Source organism: Carcharhinus amblyrhynchos, chromosome 1 (assembly GCF_965287045.1).
Source record: "Carcharhinus amblyrhynchos chromosome 1, sCarAmb.v2.hapA, whole genome shotgun sequence".
NCBI lineage: Eukaryota > Metazoa > Chordata > Chondrichthyes > Carcharhiniformes > Carcharhinidae > Carcharhinus > Carcharhinus amblyrhynchos.
The window spans coordinates 85,051,006-85,075,245 of record NC_137324.1 but is presented as its reverse complement, the minus strand read 5'-3'; the positions used below and the strand labels follow the sequence as shown (position 1 = coordinate 85,075,245).

The following is a 24,240-nucleotide window of genomic DNA, read 5'->3' as shown; positions in this document are numbered from 1 at the left end:
TGTCAAGAGCTTATGTGGTAAGTCTTCCAGTAATGCCAAGGCAACGGCTCTCTATAGAGTCTCAGGCGTAATGTAGACAAGCTGAATAGTGTCTGAGAGAGGATTCTTGAACACGTTTGTCATTATTTCAGTCAATTAGTAAAGTCAGCATGTAGATTCATGTATGAACGGAAGGGATATTCATCTGTGGTCCTCCAGATGTCCCTCACCTAGAATGTGGGGAAGGGAGCAGGTGTAGGGATGCAATAATTAGATGGAAACCAGACATGGTGCTTAACATTGTCTTTGACCCTCAGCGACAGTGGCTAATCTACAAACATTATGCTTACGAGATGGATCACCACAATTTGTTCACAGGCCCATTGAGGCCAAGATGATGCAGCTCCAGGCAACCCCACCATTCTACTGGCTCTGGTCGTTATGAGGAGAAACCAGCACCGGTTGGTCCAGGGCCAAGAGGAGCAAAGACCTAAGCAGCAAGGGGCCTCAAGGAGATCAGGATACTGGTGACCAGGAGCCAATATGATGGTGAACACTGGCCCAAACTCACGTTTCTTTCAAGCAATATAGCTATCCAAGATGAGCGAAATGTAATACTGGAATTGCCTAAGGATGTTCCATAAGGACTTAGAGGCAATTCCCTGCCAGAGGCAATGAAAGTCATTGCTGCCTTAACCTACTTTGCAGGGTTCTGTCAAGGCTCCACTGGTGACTGTGCAACATCTCCCAGTCAGCAACATGCAACTAATTTGTCCCATTCTGCTTGGATCCCAAAAGGTAGGCAGCAGAGCATTCCAGTTGGCTGCAATTGCAAATTTCACACAAGCGCAGATGGCTATTGCCTGCAAATATGTGATATTAAGAGCTCTCTGACATCAGCTAGTTACTCTTATCAATAGGAAAGATTTCCAGTATATGAACATACAAATGATATGCAATTACACCAGACAATCCTGAATGTTTGTGCTTGTTTCCCAGGGAGCTCTTATGATGCTTACATTCTGGACCACAATGAAATTCCACAAGTTCTGAAGGATCTCAGGGATTTCAGGCTGGGATGGTTCCTTTGAGAGAAGGTATACCCCCAGAGCACCTATCTAAAGACACAAGTTCACCATCAGTTGAGCACAGCTACGGAAAAATACAGTACCACTAATGTCTCTACAAAGACCACTATTGAGCAGGCAATAAGTCTTAGAAAGATGAGGTCCATATGTTTGGTGTGGATCTCCAATACTCACCACAGAGAATATCAAAGGTCACTGCTCTTTGCTCTAGCATGCACAATCTTGTGCAACAAACGGGGAACATCTTGTTGAGGGAGACATGGAGGACTGAGGTGTCTCCTCCAATGATGAGGATGGGGAAGAGTCTGATGATGAAGAGGGCTAAGATGTCACAGGGGCATACGCAGTGGCCCTTGCAAAGGTCTGACGTAGTAGACAGGTCCGGGACAATCTGACACCTAACAAAATCCAGGCAGTGTAAGTTTATGATTTGGTATACTATACTCTGTTGACTGACAGGCCACAGCTTCTTTTTTGTAATAAACATTATACTTACCTCATGTACATTGATTTATGATGGCAGAATTCAACTGCATTAATTAACCTCTGCCCTGCTGGTGTTATGATCCTTTGCATGTGCCAAACTGTGCTGATATACAGATCTCTGTGCCAATACATAAATATCAAAATCTGCAAAGCACTCCATTCTGCCTTGACCTTGGGCACATCAATGAAATGAGATTTTCCCCATGCCCTCACAAAGCCTGTTTGCATGGCACATTGAAAGTAATGTGAAATCTTATCTGGGTGGGGATGTCCCCGTGTCACCCTTGCACTTTCTCCAGTAGAGCAGAACTCCTTCAAATGGAACCAGAAACATGGGTGCATGGGGAGAACAGCATGAGTGAACCATTTGGCCCCTCAAGATTGTTCTTCCATGCAGTTTGATCAGGGAATTTCTTGATATTGAGTGTCAATCACTCACAATAACCCCATTTCCCATGACATGTTTATCATTCTGAAAAGTTGTGGGTCACTTTTGAATCAGCTCACTGAGAATGTCTCACTTTCCTTATGGTTGTTGAGTAACAACCATTCTGTACCCTCCAACTGCAGAAACTTATATAAATCTCAGTGCTTGATACTCTTCCTATTACTGTAAGACTGTTCTCCATCACTCTGGGCACCCCAGCCGAGTTAGACATTTATCCTTTATGAACCTCTAGAGCCTTCTAAGAGCTTCACATGGATACCCACACAGTACTCCACATAGTCCAGCACACAAATCTTTCTACTCGTGGTCAGGAAGGCGAATGGGATGCTGGCCTTCATAGCGAGGGGGATTGAATATAAAAGTAGGGAGGTCTTGCTGCGGCTGTATAGGGCATTGGTGAGGCCGCAGCTGGAGTACTGTGTGCAGTTTTGGGTGCTGTACTTACGCAAGGATATTTTGGCCTTGGAGGGAGTGCAGAGGAGGTTTACTAGGCTGATGCCGGAGTTGAGGGGGTTGAGCTATGAGGAGAGGCTGAATAAACTAGGCTTGTACTCGTTAGAGTTTAGAAGAATGAGGGGAGATCTCATTGAGACGTATAAGATGATGAATGGGATGGATAGGATAGAGGTGGAGAGACTCTACCCGCTCAGAAAGGATAGTAGGACTAGGGGGCACAGCCTCAAGATAAAGGGGGGGCGGTTTAGAACGGAGTTGAGGAGGAACTTCTTCACTCAAAGGGTGGTGAATCTCTGGAATTTTCTGCCCGTTGAAGTGGTGGAGGCTGCCTCGCTAAATATATTTAAGACGCGGGTTGATGGGTTTTTGATAAGAGAGGGGATTAAGGGTTATGGGGAGAGGGCGGGAATGTGGAACTGAGCCACGACAGATCAGCCATGATCTTATTGAATGGCGGGGCAGGCTCGAAGGGCTAGATGGCCTACTCCTGCTCCTATTTCTTACGTTCTTATGGTCTTACCTGATGGGATAATACCCCAATCCTTCAATAATGTCCAGTGCACTTTGGTTGCAATCCATTAATGCAAAGCTTATTCATGCCATTGATAAGGAGATGAGCAGGCCAAACAATTCTCCATGTGCAGTCCCACAAAGGCTGCAGAGAACTGTACACACATCTCTTTAGTCCTATACACAATCCCTATTGCAGTCAAGGCCAACTTGTTTGTTGCCTCCTTACAGCCTTCACCTGCATGTTAGCTCAAAATAACAAATTGAACAAAGGCAACCAGGAATGGTAGGATGTGCACACTCCATCATTTCCTAATGCCTGGGGAAGTCTCCGGTGTTCTAGAGCTTCACTCTTAACCCTTAAACTAGTTACATTATTTCTTGCCACTCATGTAGCCTGTTCAACTCCTCTCAGGGACTCTTTGCATACTCCCATATCTCACATCAGGGCACAGCAGCACAAAATGCAATAATCTTGCTGAACATTCTGCACAAACATCATTCTCAGAGCTCAGAACATTGTGAGCTGCAATTAATAGATTATGTGATGCATGCCCAGGTCACAGACTCACAAATGACGGCCCGTGCTTAAGCATTTCCCTGTTGGAATATTCAGTAATCACAATGTTGATAACATAAGAAAAGTGACTCAATAGATGGACATTGTTGGGGATTATTTTTCATGCCCTTAAATGCCGTTATAATTGTAGCAGCTAGCAGCAAGATGAGAATCTATGACACATCCAAACAATGCATCTGAACATAAATTTACAAATGTCAAAAATATATACAACCGGTATAATGAATAATAAAAAAAAAACCTGTGCCACTTATGTGCTTTCAAAACGTATTTATTTTTATTTTCCTATGACTATGTTTAGGTGCAGCCCTGGCATCCATTGCTGAGGTGGAGGAAACTGCTGACAGCTATGCCCTGTTGACTGGGATGACCTTGATGGGTATGCTCAAGGGCTCCAATTTGCTAAGGGGCTCCTGTACAGGCGCACCCTCCTCAGACTAACCTGCTGGAATTGACTATCACCTGTAGAGAGGAGGTTTGGGAGACAGGACATCCTTGGAGTGTCCTGGGATGAAGTCCTCCAGGTGCTTTGCTGGTACTCCTCCCTGTGGCTGCTGATGGCAACTGCCTGACTCCTGGAGAAGATGCCGTATCCCCCCCTTGCCTAGCTACTGCTGTACTTCACCTATAGCCAGAATGCTGGAGTACAGGTCTGAGCTTATATCCCCCTGCCTGTTGCTGTACTCCGGCATTTCTCTTTGGGTCGAGCATGGGCTTCAGCAGGAGCCTGGTTTCCAGCAGTCCTCTGAGAGTCGGAGACCCTGGCTGTCACTTTCTCCACCGGTTGCGGATCCCCTGTGTGTGATGTGCCCACCAGATTGTGATTTCAAGCCTTTCCTAGAATGTGGATCCACCGAGGTGAATGTTTCTGCACAGGAGGAGTCTTCTGAGGCATCATCCTCTGGCTTGGGTTTTGAAGCTGGCACTTTGTATGGTCTCCCTGCTTTGCCTCCCACTGGTACCTAGAATGGAGAAGAGAAAGATTTAGTGGATGCTTAAGCTGGTTCTCTTATCTATGTCTCACTATGTTGGCGCATCCGACAACTGCAGATGGAAGGTATCCTCACTGGCTTGCTGGGGGAGTCCTGCTACATTCAGTGCAAGCACAGTCTCTTTTCTCTCCAGCTATTTCTGTGCTCCCCTCTTTGAAGGTGCTTTGGATTCAAATATCAGGAAGACTGGTGCAGATATTGGCCCACTTTCTCTCATGGTGGACAGTCTTGTCCCACTGGTAGACGGAAGGATTAATTGTCAATCCAGGGGCAGTTTTGGAACATGCAGTGCCTATTCTAGCTCCTGAGCTATCTCCAGGAAGTGATTAACAGAATGCCCTGCAACTGATGGAACATTGAGAGCACAGAGTGGCTGCCTCACATTCAGTGCAATGATCCAGCTACTGTTGAGTCCAAGACAGGAGTCTGACATTCCTGTGCACTCACACAACTGACCAGGATTTTTCTCCCAGTCAGTGGCGTGTTTCGTGGTGGCGGGAGATGGTGCACCGCTCACTTGTGGTGAGATTTTATGGTTCCACTGTTGTCAATGTGGTTTCCTATTAAATGCATCCCACACTGCCAGGAGTGTGTCATTGCCAGAACTGTAAGATTCACATTGGTGTGAATGGCAGCAAGATTTTGGTGACTTATGCTGCCCGAAGCCCTCACGACTGCTAATTTGCTGTGTGTAAATAGTGTTGCTTACTGTGGTGGTGCGCAGCAGATCATTGATTCTTTTTTCAATACTGCTCAGATTTTTTTCTTGTAGGCCTCACAGATGCCAATTATCACTGCAACCTTGGTCCAGGACACCTTCCTCAGGCGAGAGGACCTCCTGCTGCCATTCCTGGGAAACAGCACCTCCTGCCTTTCCTGGAGAGCTTGGAGGAGAACTTCAAGGAGGTTTTCCATATGGTTGCACCACATGTTGTCTGCTCTATGACATTCTTTTATCTGCAGTAACTTTCTCTTTTTGGAACAACAGACAGACCGACGCTCCTGGCTTGCAGTGTGTGAATGGCTTTCCAGGTGTCCTTTAAATATGGTACTAGGACTTCCGACCCATAACAGCGGAGATGGTGATTTCATGCCACCCCCTCCTCCTCCAATGGAAATTCACCAAGCTTCATGTGCGTGCATATGCAGTGAGCTGAATAACGCAAAGTCACATGAGGCCAGTTGTCCTGTCCTCAAGCAAAAGTCACTCTCATCTCCACTCCCACTATTAAGACTCCAGAATGGAAGCTATTATCCCTTCTGCTGGATGTACATCTGCCAGAAATTCAGCAATATTATGTTGGTTTAGCTGATTTCCAGTAAATGTTGCCAAATCAACTCACAAAACCTGGCGGAAAATCTAGGCCATATTTTAACCTCTCATACAATGTGGTATTGTGGGACTAGTGCATTCTTGCAGTTTGGATGAGATATTAAACTGTCTATCAGATCCCTTGACTCTACTTGAAGCACCACAAGGGAGTGATGATATTGTCCTGGCCAATTAATCAGTATCACTGGAACTGATTGCCTAAGCTTTTACCTTATTGCTCTTTGTGGGACTTTGTACACAAGATAGCTGCTGCATTTCCACATATTACAATAGTCTCCAAAGCAATATAACATTAATTTATTTCCTTATATGTACTTAAACTGCTAAGAACTTATGGAATTATAATATTTACAGGCTACATCTTAAATTATTCAAACATTTGATTAAAAATCTTCCATCCATCAATTATGAAGCCTGGAGACATGCTGGGATGTGAAAGTGCTGCAGTTCTTTGTTTTAAATTTTCCTTTCACAATCTGAACACTCTGCCCTGTTGTACTATTAGCATATTGTATCTGAGGTTAGTAGTTTGGGTTTGCTTTCACAGTTTTTAAGAAATATCTCAGAGACACCTCCATATTGAGATTAAGCCCCAACATGTCAAACCATTCCCTGTTGCTCATTGCATCATCTTTTCTTTCTCGTGGTGATTTCTTGCTTGTGAGGATGAACAGTTTGCTTTATACACTGTGAGCAAAATATCATCAATGGAGTGAGATGACTTAAGAGATCACAGTGTGAGGTTGTCTGAATGACACAAGATTTTCTGCTTGTGGGAGATCAGTAACTGATTAGTTGCAATTAAGTGGCTACTTAGGGGCAGATTGTTGATGGTGCCTTACCTCATGATGGCCGAGACCAGGTGGATGGCTGGAGGTGGCTTCTTTGAGGCTGAATGAGTGCCACCAAGGGAATCCCCCTTGAAGTCTGGAAGCTGTGGCCACATTTTATTTTTAAACAATCAAAAGTCTTCAGAGGATGCCTCTATCTTGGGGCGACCTCATCTTCTCCCACTTTCAGCAGCAACACCCACCTCTCCTAGTGGGGACTGATGACCCTTCACAGTCTCAGAATTTCCCATTGGCCCTCCTGTCCGCCATCCTAAACTGAAGGCAGCCTGTAAATTGAACAAAGAGCAAAGAACAGCGCAGAAACAGGCCCTTCGGCCCACCAACTCTGTGTTGACACAGATGCCTCTCTAATTTTTTTTGCCTCTACGTGGTCCATACCCTCCTATTGTCTGCCTAAATTGGCTGCCTCTGGGAAGATTGGGCAGGCCTTGGACGCCTTTAAATTTGGGATCAAGAAATGATCCAGGCCATTATTTAAAGTTTAAGGCGGTAAGATTGTGTGCTATCTGTGATGTTTAGAGGAAAGTACAGCTTTACCAAAGCCTCTAGATCTTGAATTCAACTGATTTGGCAATTTAACATATCATCTTATTTGCTTTGTTTGTTGTTGTCTCACGTGGTTCAGATCAAATGAATGATAAGTCAATTAACAACCCAAGCCTCTCTCAGCTTCTGTTCTAGCCATAAAAGAAACACATCTCCTTTTAATACTTCCAATATATAGTATCTCACATTTGTTCAAATTATCCATCATTCCCCACTGATCAGCTCAGATGCAAACCCAATGAGCTCCTCCAGTAAGACCACACCTGTTTTTTTTTCCAGTTTACTATTCATTCTAACTTGTAGTCTTCTCTGAATCTGGTTATGCCATTTTATATACTGACTATGGAGCCCTGGCGTACCTCACTTAGCATCTTCCTCATTGACAGGGAATGCAATGTTAAACCTTTGGTAACATAATTCACTCCCACTTATGATTACACTGAATTATTTATTCCCATTATTTGTGGAATTAACCAGGCGACATGCTGTAAAATAAACTAGTTATATATTTATGACAGCTTTCCAGCTAACAGTCTGAAGAACAGATGGAGGGTACAATGGTGGTTTTGTTTCTCTGATGGCTTCACCAGTTGATGGTAGAATAAGATGTGATTTGGTTGGTTAATTTAATCACTGAACTGAACTATGCCTAAAGGCTCAAATCGGTGGAGTAACTGCAACATTTTCCATCTCACAAGAAACAGTAGTTCCAGCAGTATTTAACAGATTGTATTACTATAACTTAAATTGTTTTAAGTTGCTGAAATTGACAGATATTTGGTTAAATGTCACAACTGTTTTGGATGAAGATCACTGTTCTTGTTGTTTGTCATATCTCTTCAACCTTTAGGAATCTTTCTGGCAGTATTCTTTTTCTGAAAATGAGAATCCCATTCTGCATGGAAGAAAAACAGAGTAACACAGGAAATAGAAGCAGGAAATGGTCGTTTGGCCCCTTGAGCCTGCCTTGCCATTCAATATCATGGCAAATCCTTTATCTCAATGCCATATTCCCGCTTTCTCATCATACCACATGATACCTTTAGTGTCTAGAAATCTATTTATTTCATTCTTAAATATATTCAGTAATTTTGTCTCAACGACCTTCTGTGATAGATAATTCCACAGGTTCACCATCCTCTAAGTGAAGAAACTTCACCTTGTCTCAGTCCTAAATGGCCCAACCCGTAACCTGAAACTCCCAACCAGGGGAAACACCATCCCTGCATCCAGTCTGTCCAGCCTTGTCAGAATTTTTACCTTTCAATGAGATCCCTTCTTATTCTTCTAAATTTCAGTGAATACAGGATTAGTCAACCCAATCTCTCCTCATACAACAATCCTGTCATCCCAGGAATCAATCTGATGAACCATCACCCCACTTTCCCATTGTAGCAAGTGTATTCTTTCTCAGGTAAGGAAACCAAAACTACAGATATTACTCCAGGAGTGGTCTCACCAAAGCCCTGTGCAGCTGCAGTAAGACATCCTTGGTTTTGAATTGAAGACCAACATACCATCTGTCTTCTAATTGCTTGCTGTACTTGCCTACTTGCTTTCAGTGACTGGTGATCCCTTCGTGCATAAACATTTTCCAATCTAACACATTTAAATAATGTCATTCTAGTTTTCCTTCTGAAGTGAATAATTTCACATTTGCTCATGTTATATTGCACCTGGCATGTAGTTGCTTACTTAACTAGCCTAAGTCACCTGGAAGCCTATTTACATCTCCTTACCACTTACATTCCCATTTAGTTTTGCATCATCAGCAAACTTGAAAATATTACATTTGGTTCCCTCATCCAAATCATTGAAGTTTATTGTGAATAGCTGTGGCCCAAGCACTAACCCCTGTGGGACCTCACTACTCACTGATCTTGATTTGATTTATTATTATTACATGTATTGGTATACAGTGAAAAGTATTATTTCTTGCGTGCTCTACAGACAAAGCATACTGTTCATTAGGAAGGAAAGAAAAGGGTGGAGAATGCAGTGTTACAGTCAGAATAAATTAATATAAGGTAGATCCATTCAAAAGCCTGATGGCAGCAGGGAAGAAACTGTTTTTGAGTCGGTTGGTACATGACCTCAGAATTTTTTATCTTTTTTCCAATGGAAGAAGATGGAAGAGAATGTATCTGGCGTGCGTGGGGTTCTTGATTATGCTGGCAGCTTTTCCAAGACAGCGGGAAGTTAGAAAGAGTCAATGGATGGGAGGCTGGCTTACGTGATAGACTGGACTTCATTCACACTCCTTTGTAGTTTATTGCGGTCTTGGACAGAGCAGGGGCCATACCAAGCTGTGATACAACAAGAAAGAATGCTTTCTATGGTGCATCTGTAAAAGTTGGTGAGAGTCATAGTGGACATGCTGAATTTCCTTAGCCTCCTGAGATAGTAGAGGCATTGGTGGGCTTTCTTAACTATGGTGCTGGCTGAGAGGGGCCAGGACTCGTTGTTGGTGATCTGGACACCTTGAAACTTGAAGCTCTCAACCCTTTCCTCTTCAACCCTGTTGATGTAGACAGGGGAATGTCCTCTACTACGCATCCTGAAATCAATGACTATCTCTTTCATTTTACTGACATTGAGGGACAGATTATTGTCGTCGCACTGCTTGCCATTCCAAAAAGACCCATTTATTCCTTCTCTCTGTTTCCTGTCAGTTAACTGATTTGCAATCAATTCCAATGCATTTTCCCTAATCCCATGTGCATTAATTTTGCGCATTAAGCTCTTATGTCAGATCTTATCAGAGCAGCAGAAGCAGGTGGAGGACTACAGGGACCGGCAGTTACATGGAAACACATAAAGGGAGAATTCTCAGATAGCATAATCTGAAAATGGAAGCATAGGAATTGCAAGCCTGATTTTCTCTATTTGTAAAGAGGCTGAGCTGCTCCAGGTAGGTTGTTTGCAATCTATTATTGCCTCCTGTTGCTGTAGCTCCCTCATCTTTCCACTATCCTTTCAGTTGTGTACAGGCTTGTGCTGAAAGAGACATGGGTCAATGTGTGCCTTTGAAGTTCTTGGGAGGGTGTTTTAGGCAGTTTAGCATCGTGAGCAGATGAAGCAAGTGGGCAGAAGAGAGAGAGGTTGTTGGATAAACATGTATCTGGTGTAGAGTGCGAAAGAGATGTACAAGTTAATACAAGTTTATACAAGACAAAAGCAGAATGCTGTTTGAACTGATTTTTGAGGTCAATGGTAGATGTGTGAGTGTAAGCACAGGGAGGTGTAGTGACGTGTCTTATCATGGTTGGGGGACTGAGTTATGTATTGTAGAGGAAAGGTTAGTATTGTGGGGCTGGTTAGGGTGTTACAATGGTGGTGTTACAATGTTGTTCAATACCAGGGAATTATAAAGAGGAGTTTTAATTGCCAATACTGGAACATTGTTAAACCATTTGAGGACTGTAACCAAATCCTGAGAATGTTGCTCTACCATTCATAGAACTGCCAGTGCAGGAGGAGGCGATTCGGCCCATCAAATTTGCACCAACTCTCCGACAGAGCATCTTATACCCATGCCTTATTCCAGTAATCCCAAGTATTTCCCCTATTGATTCTCCTAACCTACACATCTTGGGACACTAAGGGACAATTTAGCATGAGCAATCCACCTACCCTGCACATCTTTGGACTGTGGGAGGAAACTGAAACACCAGGAAACCCATGCATACTCGGGGAGAACGTGCAAACTCCACAAAGTCACCCAAAGCTGGAATCAAACCTGGGTCCTTGACACAGGGAAGCAGCAGTGCTAACCACTATGCCACTGTGCCACCTTGCCATCTCCACTTTCTTGTCTAAGGAAACAGGACTTGCTCCTGACCTTAATCTCTTTAATAGGCACTTGCACTGCAGTATTAGAATATCAGGACGCTTTAGCTCATGATATTATTCCTGCTGTTCCACTATAAAAAAAACTCTCCTTTAAGAGGCAGTAGGTAGAATTGGAAGATTTTTTAACAGTTAACACGTAAAGAAACAAGATACTATTCAGGACAAACTGTCAAATTGAATACATTTAAAATCTCAGGTCCAGATGAATTGCTCCCACCAATACACAAATAAACTCAAGGAAACAGTATAGGCTACATGTATAAAAATTATTTCAGGAAAGGAGTAATGCCAGAGGAGTAGTGAACAGCAAAAATAATTCCTGTCTCTTCAAAGGGAGTTAAAACTAATCCAGGGAAGCTTAGATTAGTTAATTAAATATCAATGGCATGAAATATATTTGAGTCTGCTAAAGCATAAGATAACAAAACATTTATGGCAAAATGGTTTGAATATTTCCAAACTGTAGGTGACTTCATCGTCTTCTGACAGTAGAGCCAGATGCCAGAATGGCATGGGATGTTCATAGAACTTGCAGTTCATGTTGTTTGTTGTAGGTGCTTGGGGTAATTTTTGCACTGTGCCACCTCTGGCCTTCTTCTTGGCATGTGTGGCAAGTTTGGTGTAGATGGTCCCCAAAACATGATGAATCAAATATCAATGCTTATTTCCAAATGAGTTGGTGGGGTAAAGTATTTTTTCAAGAAAGGTGGTTTGTAATACAAGAGTTGTTAAGGCTCTTAGGGTTTCCTTGCGTTGTTTTCACTCACTACCCTGAGGTTGTTAGCCCTGAGGCAGTTCCCCATATAAAAATCTGCTTGGGGATTCTGTTGTCATTCATGTAGTCAACATGGCCTACCCATCTTGGGTGATTTTTTTTTGGAGGACAGTCTTCAAGCTGTTGAACCCAGATGTAAGATTTTGTTGTTTGTGATTTTGTCCAGCCATTGAATTCTGCTGATGGATTTCAGGTGTCTTTGTTGGAAGTGTTTCTGAGCTTTGATATGATGGCATAGCAGAACCAGGATACAGTGTCCTACAACAGGATGGTAATAACAATAGTCTGATAGAGTTTGATTTTAGTTTTCTGCTTCATACCATGTTGCTTCCACACACAGTCATGGAGTCAACCATAGGCAGAACTTGCTTTTTGGATGCGTGCTCTGATATCCTCGTTAATAATGCCTTCCCGAGAGAGCACATTATCATGCAATTTTTCACTTCATTGCCACCAACAGTTATTCTGGAGCTTCATATTATGTACCTGGTGCTGGCTGAAACATAACCTCAGAGACCAAATATTTTGTCAGTGCATAAAAACTTTTTCGTCATAGTCTGCATGTCTCTCTTTGGGCAGCTAGGGCACAGTCATCTACATACAAGAGCTCTCTGATTATTACTGCCTCTGTTAGTATGATGGAGACATGCAATCTGGAGAGATTGAAGAGCTTCCCTATTTTGAGCTTACTGTTGCTGGGGTGTCTCTGGGGGATTCCTTAAGCATTGCAGCCGGAGGAAACTGAAGAATTTAGGATCTTTGCTTTACACTGATAGTCACCGCCAAAGGTATCAGACACTTCACGGCAGGCCCAACAATTCCAAGTTTGCCATTTTGCTAGTAGGCACAGGGTTTAGATAACTTGATTGGATATCCCAGATTGGAGAGCAAATGCCATAGACAATGGGTCGACTCTCAAAGTCACTTTGGTAAGGTCTATGAACAGCTTATTTAGACCAACTTACTGAATTTTTGAAGAAGCAGCAGAAAGTAGTCAATGGCAACAAGGTAGGTGTGGTGTGTATGAAATTTGACGAGACTCAAAACAAAGGCAGGAGTCATGGTTAGCAGAATCAACTGTAGGATGGCCACTAGCCATTACCTGAATGGGTCTTCACATTTATATAATTAAAGAAACCTGTAGGAAATGAGCAACTGTGGCCAGAACGCAGTCTGCTCCTGGAGGATAGGCATAGTCCGCACAGCCTCAACCCAGTACTTTGTACGTAGCATTTACAAAAGTGACCAAATGGGCGACTTCATTCCATAAATATGGAAAATGTGGGAAATGAGTAAATTCTGACAGAATAGAAGCTGGAGTTAAAAATAGGGTAGTGTAGAGCTATACAATTCTAAATTAATTTGAACCCATTTTCAGGCTGCTAGCATCTCACTAATGTAATAACCTCAATTAAGTCCTGTTTGACAATGGTGTGGGAGAATGAGAAGGGGCTGGGGAGGCTGAGTGACAATGACTCACAGAAATGCTACAGATCCAGAAGGAGCACTCCATGTGGAGGTAGGTTTATTTTTAAAAGAAAATACATTGCTTAGTTGGAGATAATGGAAAAAAGTATAGCTGAAATTGTAAGACTCTGTAGAGGAAAGGAGAGATATGAAATAAAAATATTGGATAGATTGTAAATGGTGAGAGTAAAATTAGGTAGAAAATTTGATCCTTGATTTCATACTTAAGAGAATTGAAGCAAGATGGGAAGACTGGATCAGTACAAGACTTTGATTAGGCTGTACAATTCTGGACACCTCTTGTAGGAAGCAGGTTAGCCATGGAAAGGATACAGTGAAGATACACTAAAATTATATCAGAAATGTGATGACAAAAATGCTTAAAGAATTGAGTAACTTTTCTCTGCAATATAGGATGTTAAGGGAGTTCAGAGTTGTGAATGGTTTTTTATAGCTTGTTTTTATCTGTTGTTAAATCAGTAACAAATACTTGGAATTATAGAACGTAGAACATTACAGCGCAGTACAGGCCCTTCGGCCCTCGATGTTGCGCTGACCAGTGAAATGAATCTAATGACCCTCTAACCTAAACTATTCCAATGTTATCCATTTGCCAATCCACTGACCATTTGAACACCCTTAAAGTTGGTGAGTCCACAACTGCTGCAGGCAGGGCATTCCACGCTCTTACTACCCTCTGAGTATCACCAGAGAATTAAGGGAGAGGTTACCCAAATTTATTCACACACAGCATTATGAAGAAAAAGAGATGCTTCACCATAAGCAGCTTTTGAAATGAAACAATAATGCAATGAAAGGAAGATATGGATAAGTATTTGAAAAACGAGTTTGAAAAATGCAGAGAGGAAGTTTAGGGAAATGGGTTTACAGTGGACAGTGGAAAAGCTAACATTGACAAAATAATGGACCAAATAGTTACCTATTATGTTATAATTTCTGAAATTGTTCATTTTCTACATATCCATCAATGCCTATTTCAAATACCACTGTAGTCAACCTGACATGGCTTCACTGAACATTTTCAGCTATAGCTCAGTTGATGGTACTCTATTCTCTGAGCCCCAAGGTTCAAGTCTTACTCCAGTACGTGAGTGCAAAAATCAAGATGATCCTCCATTGCGGTACAGAGAGGGTTCCGTCTTTCAGATGAGATATTAAACTGAGGCCCTGTCTGCCCTCTCAGGTAGACAGAATAGATCCTATGGCACTATTTTGACAAAGAGCAAAGGAGTTTCCCTCATGTCCTGACCAATATTTATCCTTTGTCAACATAAGAATTTATCACAGGGTGGCACACAGGTTAACATTGCTGCCTCACAGTGCCAGGCACTCAGGTTCAATTCCAGCCTTGGGTCTGTCTGTGTGGAGTTTGCACATTCTCCCTGTGTCTGCATGTGTTTCTTCCGGGTGCTCCAGTTTCCTCCCAAAGTCCGAAAGATGTGCTGGTTAGGTGGATTGGCCATGGTAAATTGCCACTTAGTATTATGCAGACTAGCAGAACAAATATATGGGATTCTGGGGATAGGGGCTGGATGGGACTGTGGTTGGTGCAGACTTGATGGGCCAAATGGCCTTCTTCTGCACTGTAGAGATTCAATGAGATTATTTGCTAATTATCACATTGTGCTTTGTGGGAATTTGACATGTGCAAACTGGCTGTTGTATTTCCCACATTACAGCAGTGAGAAGTACTCCATTGTCAGCTGATCATGAAAAGCATTTTATAAATGCAAGTCTTTCTTTTCTGTTTTGATACATGTATGAAGTGTGATACAGAATTAAAACCTAAAGTTAATCATAATGTATCCCTTTTAATATAAAGATATCAAAAAATATCTAAAGCATGCCTCTCGAAATATACCTGAAAAGGATTCGGACAGCATTTGCAATAACTTTGTAGCATTTATCTTCCACTTAAATTCTAATTGAAGAAGATAATTAAAGGCAAATTTGGATTGTAAGGCAACTAGGGAAAGATTAATCTCGTGACAGATTGATCCATAGACCTTTAAATGTTGAGGAGAAGGTCACCTAATAGAGGCAAATAGAAATATCCCCATGGCTTCGGCACGTTTCATGTGAACCTCCATATTTACTCAGAGCCAGTCAAGAAAATAAGTGCAAAGGATAGGATTTCCATATAGGAAACTTACAGAAGCCAGGATTTCCTGATGATAGTAACCTACTGATAGTAACCTACTGAAGTTCTTTGAAAATGTTTTCAGCAACTTACCCATCTAGAAACCAGGCAGCCGGCTGGTGGAAAAGCAGCTGGCAAAGATGGGGCCAGTATGTGTTCACAGGCAAAGGAGTGGGCCCATCAGAAATACAAGGTGACTTATAGATGGGAGAGTTGGATGGTAGTGTGTGTCAGAGATTGTGAGGCATATAAGGAGACTTGCTTTTTGGGCCTGGAAGTAACACTTGCATTCTTTCTGATGTGTATGTAATACAGTTATGGCGCTTATTTCCTGGGCCCAGTACTGCTCTCAGGCTTTTACCTATTGGGATTCCTGAGTATTGGGAAACACAATGTTCAGGAGTTAAAAATAAAAATCATGTTAAATTAGAGGCAAACAGCCTCCTTAAAAAACTGTCCATCTTGCCTCCTAAACATGAAGTGGGCACAGTTATTTAGAGAGTTAACATAATAAGGAAAGGATAACACTGTGTTTGAGACCTCTCTTTATTTGTTGCAGCCACCACTAACACTAGAGTTTGGAAGAATAGTAATCTACACAACTAGCCTTCGTGTTGTGAGGACAACTTTTGACCGCTGTGAGATAGTGAGGAAAATTTTCCAAAATCACAGAGTAAAATTGGAAGAGAAAAATATTGCTTTGAACAATGATTATGGAAAGGAGCTAGAAGAGCGTTGCAAGAGAGCTAATGAATCTTCTTCCTTACCTGTGGTGTTCATCGATGGTCATTACCTGGGGGTAAGTTGAGAAGTTCTGGACAATTACCAAACTGTGTTTATCATTTTATTTCAGTTGATATACAGGGAAACAGAAAATAAAACAAAACAGTCTTCAACATTATAATGAATCTTGTTTTATCCTTAGTCCCTAATTTGTTCATTTGCCTACCCAAGTTACCAAAGTGAAGTTACACAATCAAAATTAAATGACGAGAGATCAGTGAATGGCCAAATGGATGTTTCTGAGTGAGTGATCTGGAAAACATACTGATTTTTAATATTGTGTATTGACTACATTCTCAATACAGGGAGCTGTTCAGAATGAGGCTTAATGTAAGGTCAAGTTTCTCCCATCCCCCGTGTTACATTTGTAGCCCCAATACCATGAAATTCTGGGATTTTCGGGTTTTTTAGAAGCTTGATAAAATCATTTGGGTGTATGCCATTAAAGGGAATGGTTAGCACAAACAGAGGGTTAGTTATTGGGCAAGAAATGGTTGATGTATTTTGGTTGGATTGGACAAGGGATAGAATTGGTGTATTTTGGAATCAGTGCTATGCTCATTTCATCAATATACGTTTATGGGATGTACTTATGTTTGGTTTGTTCATGAGTGTATTGAACCAATTTAAAATTAGCACCTAAAGGGAGGTTTGGTTCATAGAGATATATTAATGCAAGGCTTTTTTGGATGTTTTGTAGTGATTGAAGCAGAAATGACTATCTTTTAAAGGAAAACTAGAGAAATATTTTGGAGAGAAAAAAGGACAGTGACATTTGCGTTGAATTTAACTTGCTAAGAACCAGCAGGGCCACAATGGGCTTAGTAGTTGTATATTAACATGATACACGCATTCTCCAATAGCTAATCTCACCATGATAAACAATTGGCATCCCTGGCATTGGGCTATAGCCTCTTCACGTCTGTTCCTTGCCCAACAAGGAGCTAACCCTTACTCCCGGATGGGGAATCTATATTAAAAAACACCTCCATATGGTGAGATAAAAAGAGACCCCCCTACCATCTGGAAATTCCACCCTGATAAATATGGGGCCTCAGTGGTTGAACAAAGACTCCATGTCAGTATCCTTTACATTGAAGTCCTGAGCTTTATAATATGCTACCATGTAAGCAGAAAAAGATAAATATGATCAGACTGTGGCTCCAGCTATGCCATTAAACAAACTTACTGATCATTAAATAGTTAACTAGAATCAGAACAAACAGGAAATAGCTAATTTTACTGATCTTTTTAGGGTCAAAAATAACAAAATGTGTTTTTTGTGAACTGAGGCTTTATATAAAATTGCTATTAGAAGGCTCTCTTCTCCTATGTGTTTACACACTGGCATGGAGGTTCTGACTTGCCTGTATCTCCTTGCGTCGAGCTGACTGGTATGTTTGTGCAATACTGCGCAACCTACAGCTGAGGCCCTTGAGAGATATTTCAGAATGAAAAACATGAAAAACTGTATTTCTCATTGATCAGCAAGTCACAGGATCCCTGTATTTGAAAGAAGTGATTTTACCCCTTGCTGGGAACCGCATTGATTTCTTCTAATCACTCTGAATAGCCTGTGATTGCAGGGAATTAACATTTATCAAGAAGCTGTCAGGAGGCTGCTGGGCAGAATTGTGCTAAAACACTGCAGTTAGAAGTCTTCAATCTGTGAAAATACTTTTTGTTCTACAGGCCGATTTACAAATATAATTCCCAAAACAAGGTGTACATTGCCCATCAGTAGACATGTATATTCCTTTCAGCCTGCAGAAAACACTATGTATTATGTATTTTAACCCTCTATAGGGTTAACTTTGACTTTGTGCATTACTTTAAAATGTGATAAGGAATCATCAATCCATTTCTATCTCTCTTGATTTTTCATTTGGCTTTCAAAAGAAAATTGGAAAACTCGCAAAGAGAAAACTATTTACGGTTTTGGGGAATGGGCAGGGGAGTTAGTCCAGCCGAGTTCATGTGCAGAGAGCTGGTATGGGCACAACGGTCCAAATGGCTTCCTTTTGTACTGTAAACATTCAATGATTTTATGATTCTTTGAACTCAACCAAATTAATAAGAGAGCAAGTCAGCCAGGGTGTGCTAAAAAAACACCATATGTATAGATATTGTGTGAAGTATTATGCAGAGAGAACTACTTTGTTAAACATGGTGAGGTTTGAATGCACAGGCGCTGCAGCAGATCCTGATCTATAGAATGACAGAGTGTCCAATACAAAAGCATGCATTCAGCTCATGATACTTGTGCTGGTGCGGATGCATCAACTAGAGCTCATTTCTCAATTGCTTTTCTCTGCTTCCTTTCCAAATTGTCTTTGAATTCCCTTTTAAATTATGTGAAGTTTGCTTGGAAATTGCAGCAATCACGCCACAATTTAGGAAATGACAGAAGGGCAAAATCTACAAACCCACCAGTTAAATGAAAGCAAAATACCATGGATGCTGCAAATCTGAAATAAAACTGAAAATGCTGAAAAGACAAAGCAGGATTGGCAGCATCTGTAAAGAGCGGAATTGAGTTGATGGCCAGAGTTTTCCAGCTAGTCACACCAGTGGGATCTTCCAGGCCCGTCGATATGAATGAATATTTTGATGTCTTACCCGTTGTTTTAGGGGAACATGCCGCAGAGAGGGGCTAGAAAATTACAACCAACTTTTTGAGTCAGGGCTCTGAAGAAGCATCATACAAACATTAACTCTGGTTCTCACTCCACAAATGCTACCAGAGCTTTTATTTAATGTCAGTTGTGGGGCATTAATGGAATCTATCATCAGGGACAATGCAAATGAGAATTTGAACCATTGGCTGAACATGGAAAGTTAGCATGGATTTATGGAGCATAGGTCAATCTGGTTGAATTATTTGAGGTGATCATAAACATGTTGAAATCTTTATGGATGTAGTCTACATGAGTTTCCAAAAGGCATTTGAGAAAGTTCCATTTATGAGATTTTGAGCGAAAATGAAAATTTGGAATTGGACATAACCTTCTGATATGGGTTGGCATTTTGTTAGGATAGAGGAGACAGAAAATAAGGATAAAGGTTTTGTTCTCCAGCTGGTGGCATGGGACACTTAACATTTTCCACAGGAACCTCGACTTTTCACATATATATATATCTGAATCTTGGACAAAGGAGTTCCAGATATATTGCCAATTTTGCGATGATATTGATCAAAAGGCATATTATGTTTTGTAGATGGGAACAGGAAGTTACAAAATAACATAAGCTGATTGAATCAATAACTAAAAATATGTTAGATGAAGTGGGGAAGTTTGAGGTCTTCCATTTTGGACCATATTTAGATCATTGTGTTAGCTAACCCACTGATTAACACAGGACTGGATTTTATGGCAATGGATAGGACAGCTTCCCTCGCACTGCTGTAAAATAACACATGTTGCCAGCCATCATCATGACACCTATCTGCCACAGTATGGAAGATGGGTGGGGCCTGAGGTCAGGAGGCCATCCGCCTTCCAAACCAATGAATTAAATTGTCCTTAAGACTACCAATTTTGTGGCCTATGCAATTTTATGGGCTATGCAGAGGCCAAGCAGGTGGGAGTGAGTTGCGGCAGGTAAGTACAGCTGGCCTACAGGTGCTATTTTACAATTAAGAAGTGTTTTGGAACTGGGCCTTGAAATTTAAATAAATGGGCGTCATATGACCTTTGTTGAAGTCAGCCTGACAACAGGTCTGGAAGATGGGGTTGCTAAAGCTTAAAGAACATAAGAACATAAGAACATAAGAACATAAGAAATAGGAGCAGGAGTAGGCCATCCAGCCCTTCGAGCCTGCCCCGCCATTCAATAAGATCATGGCTGATCTGTCGCTGCTCAGTTCCACTTTCCCGCCCTCTCCCCATAACCCTTAATCCCCTCTCCTATCAAAAACCCATCAACCCGCGTCTTAAAAATACTTAGCGAGGCAGCGTCCACCACTTCAACGGGCAGAGAATTCCAGAGATTCACCACCCTTTGAGTGAAGAAGTTCCTCCTCAACTCCGTTCTAAACCGTCCCCCTTTTATCTTGAGGCTGTGCCCCCTAGTCCTACTGTCTTTTTTGAGCGGGAAGAGTCTCTCCACCTCTATCCTATCCAACCCATTCATCATCTTATACGTCTCAATGAGATCTCCCCTCATTCTTCTAAACTCTAACGAGTACAAGCCCAGTTTATTCAGCCTCTCCTCATAGCTCAACGCCCTCAACTCCGGTATCAGCCTAGTAAACCTCCTCTGCACTCCCTCCAAGGCCAAAATATCTTTGCGCAGGTGCGGCGCCCAAAAATGCACACAGTACTCCAGTTGCGGCCTCACCAATGCCCTATACAGCTGCAGCAAGACCTCCCTACTTTTATATTCAATCCCCCTCGCTATGAAGGCCAGCATCCCATTCGCCTTCCTGACCACCTGCTGCACCTGCAAGCTGGGTTTTTGCGACTCATGCACAAGGACCCCGAGGTCCCTCTGCACCGTCGCCTGCTGCAGTTTTTCACCCCGTAAGTAATAGTCCTTCCTACCATTCTTCCTACCAAAGTGGACCACCTCGCACTTGCCAACATTAAATTCCATTTGTCATTTCCTGGCCCTTTCGCCCAGCCTATCTAGATCCTTCTGCAGACTCTCCACACCCTCCGCACAATTTGCCGTTCCCCCAATCTTGGTGTCATCAGCAAATTTCGACACCCTACACTCGGTTTCCTCCTCCAGATCATCTATATAAATGGTAAAAAGCTGAGGCCCCAGCACCGACCCCTGGGGCACTCCACTAGTCACCATCCGCCAATCCGAATAGCACCCGTTGACCCCCACTCTCTGCCTCCTATTTGACAACCAATCCTCTATCCACGCCAACACCCTACCCCCAACTCCATGTCCCTCGACCTTCTGCAATAACCTCTTGTGAGGCACTTTGTCAAATGCCTTCTGAAAATCTAGAAAGACCATATCCACCGGCTCTCCTCTATCCACCGCCCTAGACACATCCTCATAGAACTCCAGTAAATTTGTCAGACACGACTCCCCTTTAATGAAACCGTGCTACGTCTGCTCTATCAAGCAATTCCCTTCAAGATGCCTCGCAATTTCCTCCTTAATGACAGATTCTAACATTTTACCTACCACAGACGTTAAACTAACCGGCCTATAATTCCCCGCCTTTTGCCTGGCACCCTTCTTAAACAACGGCGTAACATTAGCCGTTTTCCAATCATCCGGCACTTCCCCAGAATCCAGCGACGTTTGGAAAATAACCACCAAGGCATCCACTATCACCTCTGCCATTTCTTTCAGAACCCTCGGATGCATTCCATCCGGTCCTGGGGACTTGTCCACAATCAGCCCCTCCAGTCTGTCGAGCACCGCCTTTCTAGTAACAGTAATGTCATTAAGACCCTCCAGTCCTACCACCTTTCCATCGCTAACACCCGGCAAATTATTCACGTCCTCCTCCGTGAAGACAGAAACAAAAAAGTTATTCAATACCTTAGCCATATCCCGATCCCCTACCACTAGGTCCCCTTTCTCATCCTCTAAAGGACCAACATTCACCCTAGCCAGCCTCTTCCTTTTTATATATTTATAAAAACTCTTGCTATCCTTTTTTATATTAAGCGCTAGCCCAGCTTCATAGTTTCTCCTATCCTTCCTTATCAACTTCTTTGTCAATCTTTGTTGACATTTAAACCTCTCCCAATCCTCTTCTCGCCCACTACTCTTAGCTACTCTAAATTCCTCCACTTTTAGTTTAACACTTTCCTTCACCTCCTTCGTTATCCACGGCTTATTACCTCTCCTCCTACTATCCTTTTTGACCATCGGAATAAATTTCCGTTGAGCACCAAGAAAGATCTCCTTAAAGATCCTCCACTGCTCCTCAACAGACCCTCCCTCCAACGCGCTCTCCCAGTCCACATTCGCCAATTCTTCTCTCATCCTACCGTATTCCCCTCTATTCAAACAAAGGACGCGTGTCCGGGAACCCACTTTCTCCTCCTCCATCTGCACCAGAAACTCCACCATACAATGATCACTCTCCCCAAGAGGATCCTTCACCACAAGGTCCCTAATTCTACCCGCTTCATTACATAGCACCAGATCCAAGATAGCTCGCTCCCTCGTCGGCTCCAACACACACTGTTCGAGGAAACTATCCCGGCAGCATTCCAAGAACTCTTCCTCGAGCCCCCCATGTCCAACATGGGTCGACCAATCAATATGCAGATTGAAATCCCCCATAACTACGGCCGTCCCATTCCTGCACGCCGCACTTATTTGCGCGTTAACAGCCCGCCCCATCTCCAGATCATTATTCGGGGGCCTATAGACGACACCCACCAGCGTCTTCCTCCCTTTGCTGTTCCTAATCTCCACCCACAACGATTCCACCCTCTGCTCCTTGGCTCCAATATCATCCCTTGCTACCACCGTGATGCTATCCTTAATCAGCAGAGCTACGCCCCCCCCTTTTCCCTCCTGCCTATCCTTCCTAAACACTTGATAGCCCTGTACATTCAGCTCCCAGTCCCTGTCACCCTGCAGCCACGTCTCTGTAATGGCCACCAGATCGTATCCATTTGTGTCGATCTGTGCCATCAGCTCATCCACTTTATTCCGAATGCTTCGTGCATTCAGATAAAGTGCTTTCATCCCAGTCTTCACCTGGACCCTATTTGCCGCAACGCCACCAACTATACTCACGCCCCCTACTCCCTCTATTATTGGGACATCCTTGGCCTCTTTCCTTACATGTACACTCTCCTTAACTTTAGACCTCGTAAGGTCACCTACCCTCACACCCTCCCCCTCCCTAATTAGTTTAAAGCCCTGTCTACAGTCCTCTTTACTCGATTCGCCAGCACTCTGGTCCCAGCACGGTTCAGACCGACCCCATCCCGCCCGAACAGGTCCCACCTACCCCAATACTGGTGCCAATGCCCCATAAATTCAAACCCATTCCTCCCACGCCAATCCCTGAGCCACCCATTCACTTCCTTAATCCTGTCAACCCTACGCCCATCTGCACACGGTTCAGGCAGTAGCCCAGAGATAACCACCTTGTCGGTTCTACTTTTTAATTCCATTCCCAGCTTTTCATACTCCCTCCCCAGATCCTCAGTCTGCATTTTACTTACGTCGCTGGCACCCACATGAACCACAACGACCGGATTCTCACCCTCCCACTCCAGGTTCCTCTGCAGCCCAGCTGTGACATCCCGGACCCGAGCACCATGCAGACAACACACCCTTCTGTGCACTTTGTCATTGTGACAAAGGACAGTGTCAATACCCTTCACCCCACTATCCCCAATCACTACTACGTTCCTTTTCCTTTTCTCTTTGCCTATGTCCTGCTGCAGCACTGTACCGTGTGCAGTTTGCTCACCAACCTCACCTGCCTCGTTCTCGTCCAGCCTGGAAGCAAGAACCTCAAACCTGTTATGCAGATTAAGAGGCTGAGGCCTCCGCTCCTCACCCCCCTTCCTCCTCCCAGCAGCCCCCTCTTGTCCCTGACCCTCAGAGTTAGCCAGTCTAGGGGGGGTGGATGTCACTTGCACCCCATTGACAATGGCACCCTCTCTCCCCCTGATGAGCCTCAGTGTCTGTAGCTCAGAGGCCAGCTCATTTACCCTGAGCTGGAGCTCCTCCAGCAACCTGCACTTACTGCAGACATGGCCACTGGGATGAACCTTGGGGTCCACCAGTTCCCACATCATACAGAAACCACACATCACATGCCCCTCCATTATTCACTGTAGTAGTTTTGAAAAAAATTTTTTTGTTTTTTTTGTTTTTCAAACGAACTCACCTGGCCTTTTTTCCTTCCAGCCCTTTTTGATATTAAGCCCTAGTAGCTCACTCTGCTTCCCACTCACTCCGCTGCCCGCTCAGACGCTGCCCGCTGTCTACA

The 24,240-nt window shown here is 43.1% G+C and overlaps 1 protein-coding gene across 1 annotated transcript in view; it reads left to right on the top strand.

Moving 5' to 3' along the window:
* The window catches only part of grxcr1a (glutaredoxin and cysteine rich domain containing 1 a), a 73,459-nt gene that overhangs the window by 4,862 nt on the left and 44,357 nt on the right, over window positions 1–24,240 (top strand). Inside the window, exon 2 of the mRNA XM_080207045.1 lies at window positions 16,084–16,323. Within this exon, the coding sequence (XP_080063171.1) occupies window positions 16,084–16,323 (240 nt within the window). The remainder of the gene's footprint in view (window positions 1–16,083; window positions 16,324–24,240) is intronic.